At 42.6% G+C, this 7500-nt stretch overlaps 1 protein-coding gene across 1 annotated transcript in view; it reads right to left on the reverse strand.

The window, feature by feature from the left end:
* The window catches only part of LOC143297450 (dual oxidase 1-like), an 82015-nt gene that overhangs the window by 63707 nt on the left and 10808 nt on the right, over window positions 1-7500 (reverse strand). The window contains exon 3 of the mRNA XM_076609830.1: window positions 427-519. Coding sequence (XP_076465945.1) covers window positions 427-519 — 93 coding nt within the window. The remainder of the gene's footprint in view (window positions 1-426; window positions 520-7500) is intronic.

Below are 7500 nucleotides of genomic sequence, written 5' to 3' on the forward strand. Positions count from 1 at the left end.
GACGATGTTTCTACTACTATTATTACTACTGCTACTACTAAGAATAAGAATAAGAAGAACAAGAATAAGATCAACAAAAACACCTTTAATAATAATAATGATGATAATAATATGACGATAATGATGGTGATGATAATATGTTAACTGGGTGTAGTTCATCTTATATACGGCATGCACACTGACTACTACTACTACTACTACTACTACTACTACTAGTACTACTAAGAAAAATAAGAAGAAAACATCAATGAAACAATGATAATGATAATAATAATAACAACGATATGATGATGATGATGATGATGATGATGATGATGGCGATGATGATGATGATGGTGATGATAATGATGATGATGATGATGATGATGATAATGACGATGTGTTAACTGGGTGTAGTTTATTCTCACACAGGCCATGCACACTGACCTGGAACGCCCCAGTCGGGTGAGGCCAAGTTGTTGAAGAAGCCATCAGGAGGCGGCGACTCTTCCTCACTCTGGTGCTGACTCCAGCTCAGACCTGGGAAGTGGGGGAGAGAGAGAGAGAGAGAGAGAGAGAGAGAGAGAGAGAGAATGACAATTTTTTTTATTTATTGGCAAATAGCGTTCTACAGCTCTAGTGCCAAGGGGGATTATTCAGCTTATTTCAGTAGACGACGAAAAGAAAAAGTAAAACGAAAAATAAGGGGAAATAACAAGCAAATAAGTACATATTCATAAACACATAAACACTTATACATTCACACCCACAACATTAATACAACATATTCCAACTTTGCAGCCGAGCCCTTTTTTGTTGTTGGTTATTTACCAATCTAAATTGAGTTATGGATCTTATATTTTATTCTGCATTATGTTTCTATCATGTTAAAACGATCGTTCGGTTAATCTTTTCCTTCGAATGTTGTATGCTTCTACAATATATTTGGCGAGTGAAAATAGGATGTCTTCATTATCTGAAAGAGAGAGAGAGAGAGAGAGAGAGAGAGAGAGAGAGAGACAGAGAGACAGAGAGAGGGAGAGAGAGGGAAGGGAGAAGGAGAGACAGAGAGAGACAGAGAGAGGGACGGGAGGAGAGAGAGAGGGAGAGAGAGAGAGAGAGAGAGAGAGAGAGAGAGAGAGGAATCTTTAAATGACAGAAGAAGAAGAAGAAGAAGAAGAAGAACAACAACAACAACAAAAACAACAATAATAACATTGGATTTGTATTTCATTTGCCATACACGGCACCAACGACTCCAGTTTGCTCTGTTCACATTAATTTTCTTCTTTTGAATGTGTGTGTGTGTGTGTGTGTGTGTGTGTGCGCGTGCGTGCGTGTATGTGTGTGTGTGTGTGTGTGTGTGTGTGTGTGTGATTTTGAACGTCCTGGTTAACAGCTGTCTGTTGTTTCATTCTCCTTTCATCCCCCCCCCCCCTTCCCTCTCTCTCTCTCTCTCTCTTCCGTGCTTTATCATTGTCCACGCCTGTTTCATTCTGTGAATCTCTGATTAAGGCAGATTATCCCCCCTTTCATCATCCATCATTATCGAAATGTATATAGAAATAAGACGATGACCTAGAGGCAACGCGTCCGCCTAGGAAGCGAGAGAATCTGAGCGCGCTGGCTCGAATCACGGCTCAGCCACCGATACTTTCTCCCCCTCCACTAGACCTTGAGAGATGGTCTGGACGCTAGTTCTGGACGCTAGTCATTCGGATGAGACGATAAACCGAGGTCCCGTGCGCAGCATGCACTTAGCGCACTTAAAAGAACCCACGGCAACAAAAGGGTTTTTCCTGGCAATATTCTGTAGAAAAATCCACTTCGACAGGAAAAAACCAAATAAAACTGCACGCTCTGCCTGGGGAGAGCAGCCCGAATTTCACACAGTGAAATCTGTTGTGACAAAAAGAGAAATACAATACAATGCCACATATTATGAGCCACACGGAAAACACTTTTACTTTCATATCTGTGTAGGTCTTTCCGAACAGGACGACATTTAAGGAAACAAAACAGGGCCAGCAAAGACACCTTTCCCTCTTAGCAGTTTTTGCCAAGGGCGTCACAAAAAAATCACAGTCTTCTCAAGGAAGTAGACAGATCGTTAGTGTTGTGGAGTCCATTTGGGGAACAGAGTCTGGACAAAAACCGCCTCTGTTTTGGTGATTCAACTTTCTCTGGTGTGCGTTACCACGGAAATTGACCCAAACTGGCCTACGTGACACGTTGCTCGTGGGGTCTGTGGATGGGAGTGTGAGCTAAATCAGTTGATCACCTTGTGTGTGTGTGTGTGTGTGTGTGTGTGTTGCTTTGAACGTCATATTTAATTTCACACAGAGAAATATATTGTAACAATGTGTGTGTGTGTGTTGCTTTGAACGTCATATTTAATTTCACACAGAGAAATCTGTTGTAACAATGTGTGTGTGTGTGTGTGTGTGTGTGTGTGTGTGTTGCTTTGAACGTCATAGTCAATTTCACACAGAGAAATCTGTTGTAAAAATGTGTGTGTGTGTGTGTGTGTGTGTGTGTGTGTGCACGCGCGTGCGCGCGCGTGTGTGTTGCTTTGAACGTCATGGTTAATTTCACACATATCAAATCTACTGTATGATGTATGTGTTTGTTGACGATGTGAATTGTGTAATCCACCTGAATAAAGCCACGCTCGGGACAAAGGCACATTCTGTCTCTGTGTTAGGTTTTCTGAGTTCTTTTTGCGGAAGTTGACTTGAGGCTTACGTGACTATTTGCTCGTTGAGCGTTCTTTTCTGGTAAAATCCATTGTGATATTGGTATGTGTGTGTGTGTGTGTGTGTGTGTGTGTGTGTGTGTTTATTGTCCTGTTTGAGTTTTCGTCTTCTTTCTTCTTTTTCTCTTTCCTCTCTCTCTCTCTGTGTCTTTGTCTCTGTCTCTCTTTCTTTCTCTGTGTCTTTGTGTCTGTCTCTCTGTGTGTGTGTCTTTGTATCTCTCTCTCTCTCTCTCTCTCTCTCTCTCTCTCTTTTATTTACAATTTCAGGCACACTTGTGTGTATCATATCTGTTTTCATTTATCTATTGTACATGTATTAGTGTGCGTGTGTGTGAATGTGTGCGTGCTTTCGTGTGTGTGTGTATGTGTGTGTGTGTGTGTGTGTGAGGCAGACAGACAGACGCAGAGAGAGAGAGAGAGAGAGAGAGAGAGAGAGATTGGGACGCACACATGCAATGTGTGTTGACATCAGTAGACATCAGCTCAAGGCTAATGTTTCAATCATTTTTGTTCGTGCCTTTTTTTTCTAAGAAACAAAGACAGACAAAGAAACAAGTGAAAAGGCCCATGACACGGCCAGCAGATGTGTATACATTTCAGCAAAGAAACAACTGAAAAGGCCCATGACACGGCCAGTAGATGTGTATACATTTCAGCAAAGAAACAACTGAAAAGGCCCATGACACGGCCAGCAGATGTGTATACATTTCAAAGAAACAACTGAAAAGGCCCATGACACGGCCAGCAGATGTGTATACATTTCAGCAAAGAAACAACTGAAAAGGCCCATGACACGGCCAGCAGATGTGTATACATTTCAGCAAAGAAACAAGTGAAAAGGCCCATGACATGGCCAGCAGATGTGTATACATTTCAGCAAAGAAACAACTGAAAAGGCCCATGACATGGCCAGCAGATGTGTATACATTTCAAAGAAACAAGTGAAAAGGCCCATGACACGGCCAGCAGATGTGTATACATTTCAGCAAAGAAACAACTGAAAAGGCCCATGACACGGCCAGTAGATGTGTATACATTTCAGCAAAGAAACAACTGAAAAGGCCCATGACACGGCCAGCAGATGTGTATACATTTCAAAGAAACAACTGAAAAGGCCCATGACACGGCCAGCAGATGTGTATACATTTCAGCAAAGAAACAACTGAAAAGGCCCATGACACGGCCAGCAGATGTGTATACATTTCAAAGAAACAACTGAAAAGGCCCATGACACGGCCAGCAGATGTGTATACAGTTCAGCGTAGGTAAAGAAAACTGACACGTATTATATGTATGTGGTATACATCTCAGTGTTGTCTGGATGCCATCCGGTCTCACCATTGACAATGTTTTCTGGATCTTTTGGTTCCGCCTTTGGGCTGTGGTTGATGTTAGTTATCCCCCTTTCTCTCTGTTGTGAATGATATGGATAATTATATATCGCCCATCTTCGGTCGGAGACCAAGCTCTAAGCGCTTTACGAACACGGGGTCATTTGCGCAAGAGGCTGCCTACCTGGGTAGAGCCGACTGACGGCTGTCATTGGGCGCTCATCATTCGTTTCCTGTGTCATTCAATCAGATTTCAGGCACGCACACATACACACTCAGACAAACATGTAACATTTTTTTTTTTACGTACATGACCGTTGTTGCTTTTTTGTTTTGTTTTGTTTTACCCCGCCATGCAGGCAGCCACACTCCGCTGGCCAGGGGTGTGCATGCTGGGTATATTCTTGTTTCCATAACCCACCGAAAGCTGACATGGATTACAGGATCTTTAACGTGCGTATTTGATCTTCTGCTTGCGTGCACACACGAAGGGGGTTTAGACACAAGCAGGTCTGTACATATGTTGACCTGGGAGATCTGAAAAATCTCCACCCTTTACCCACCAGGCGCTGTTACCGAGATTCGAACCCGGGACCCTCCGATTGAAAGTCCAAAACCTTAACCATTCGGCTATTGCGCCCGTCAAGCCCCGTGTTTGACTAGTGAGTTCGCTAACTCATTCCAGATTAGTCCACTTTATCATCTCCAGAAAGAGAAATTCATTTGTGGTGTTTGTTACTATGTACGAGAATCGCAGCCATTCAACATGAACGCACAAAAAGAAGAAGAAGAAGCACACACACACACACACACACACACACACACACACACACACACACACACACAGAGATTAAATGCTAAAGCTGACATTGACAACACGTACAATAAGAGAAATTCATTTGTGGTGTATGTTACAATCTACGAGAATCGCAGTCATTCAACATGAACGCACAAAAAGAAGAAGAAGAAACACACACACACACACACACACACACACACACACACAGAGCTTAAATTCTTAAAAAAAAAAAAAAAATCGATATTGAAAACATGTACAATAATCACAACCATACATGTACGTCTTTAATAATCACAGTAAAGAGACCATGAACATGAAATATCATTCTATAATTAAACGTGGAAACACTGAATACAGAATACTTCATTATCTAAAAAAAAAAAAAAAAAAAAAAAAAAAAAAAAAAAAAAGAAAAAAAAGAAGAAAAAGAAAAGAAGAACGAGAGAAAAAAGGAAGAGAAAAATGACGAAGAAGAAGAAGTGAAATTCAGTTGTGGTTGCTATCTTATGGTTTGTTTTCTTTGTGTACTCTTTGCCTTTGTGCGTATGTCTGTACTTGCTAAAAAAAAAAAAAATCACCCAAACATATTTATCACCACTATTTAGTGTTCTTCCTTTTATGTCAACCTCACACGTTTCCTATTATTTGTTGTGGTTGTTGGTTTTCCCTTCATGGGACCAAAAAGCATGTTATGTTTATTGATGATGATATTTGAATGGAAGTAAATACACACACACACACACACACACACACACACAAATATATATACACATATATATATATATATATATATATATCTTTCTGGTTACAGCACATTGAATTTTGATACATTGAAACTGTGATCGTGATTCATGTTGGAAAAAAGGAATAAAACCTTGTTTTCAAGGATGAAAAAAAAAAAAATCAGTTGTGGTGGAAGCGATGGGTGACGAAGTGCCACTGACTAACGTGTCCACGGATGTTAGTGAGTGAACTTACTAAGTACACCCCACCATGCACTTATATCGCCGTCGCTGCTGCTAGCAGTGCATACTGGTAGTGGCCTAGGATCCGGAACATTAGTACAACAGTGCCCTGTTCATCCCCGCCTGTGTCACTGTCACTGTAACTGGTCCCGAAACCTTGTTCGGTCATTGGGGGGCGCTATACTACTGAACGTATCACCAACATTCTCTATTACTGTAACAGGTCCCGAAACCTTGTTTGGTCATTGGCGGGCGCTATACTACTGAACGCATCCCCAACATTCTCCATTACTATAACCGGTCCCGAAACCTTGTTTGGTCATTGGGGGGCGCTATACTACTGAACGTATCACCAACATTCTCTATTACTGTAACAGGTCCCGAAACCTTGTTTGGTCATTGGGGGGCGCTATACTACTGAACGCATCCCCAACATTCTCCATTACTATAACAGGTCCGGAAACCTTGTTTGGTCATAGGGGGGCGCTGCACTACTGAACGCATACCCAACATTCTCCAGTTCTGCAGTAGGTCCCGAAACCTAGTTCAGTCACATTTTTCCAATCTCCCAGGTCAACATATGTGCAGACCTGCTGGTGCATGAACCCCTTTCGTGTGTATACGCAAACAGAAGATCATATGCACGTTAAAAATCCTGTAATCTATGTCAGCGTTCGGTGGGTTATGGAAACAAGAACATACCCAACATGCCCTCCCCCGCGCCCCCCCCCCCCCCCCCGAAACGGAATATGGCTGTCTACATGGCGGGGCAAAAACGGTCATACATGTAAAAGCCCACTCGTGTACATACGAGTGAACGTGGGAATTGCAGTCCACGAACGAAGAAGAAAGAGAAGTAGAAGGTGATGTGAGGACGCTGCACTACTCAACGTATCCCCAACATTCTCCATTACTATAACAGGTCCCGAAACCTTGTTTGGTCATTGGGGGCGCTATACTACTGAACGTATCCCCAACATTCTCCATTACTATAACAGGTCCCGAAACCTGGTTTGGTCATTGGGGGGCGCTATACTACTGAACGTATCCCCAACATTCTCTATTACTATAACAGATCCCGAAACCTGGTTTGGACATAGGAAGGGCGCTGCACTACTGAACGTATCACCAACATTCTCCATTACTATAACAGATCCCGAAACCTGGTTTGGTCATTGGGGGGCGCTATACTACTGAACGTATCACCAACATTCTCCATTACTATAACAGATCCCGAAACCTGGTTTGGTCATAGGAGGGGGCGCTATACTACTGAACGTATCACCAACATTCTCCATTACTCTAACAGGTCCCTAAACCTGGTTTGGTCATTGGGGGGCGCTGCACTACTGAACGTATCACCAACAATCTCCATTACTATAACAGGTCCCGAAACCTGGTTTGGTCATAGGAGGGGTGCTGCACTACTGAACGCATCACCAACATTCTCCATTACTCTAACAGATCCCGAAACCTGGTTTGGTCATTGGGGGGCGCTGCACTACTGAACGCATCACCAACATTCTCTATATCCATTTCTGGCGTTCCTGGGATGTGGGTCTGAGTTTCTGAGAAAAAAAAACAAAAACAAAAAACAAACAACGCCGCTTGTGTCACTCATTGCTGTCACAATCCCTTGTTCGCCTTCCTAGCTACAGACAGACAGACAGA

Source organism: Babylonia areolata, chromosome 22 (genome assembly GCF_041734735.1).
Source record: "Babylonia areolata isolate BAREFJ2019XMU chromosome 22, ASM4173473v1, whole genome shotgun sequence".
NCBI lineage: Eukaryota > Metazoa > Mollusca > Gastropoda > Neogastropoda > Buccinidae > Babylonia > Babylonia areolata.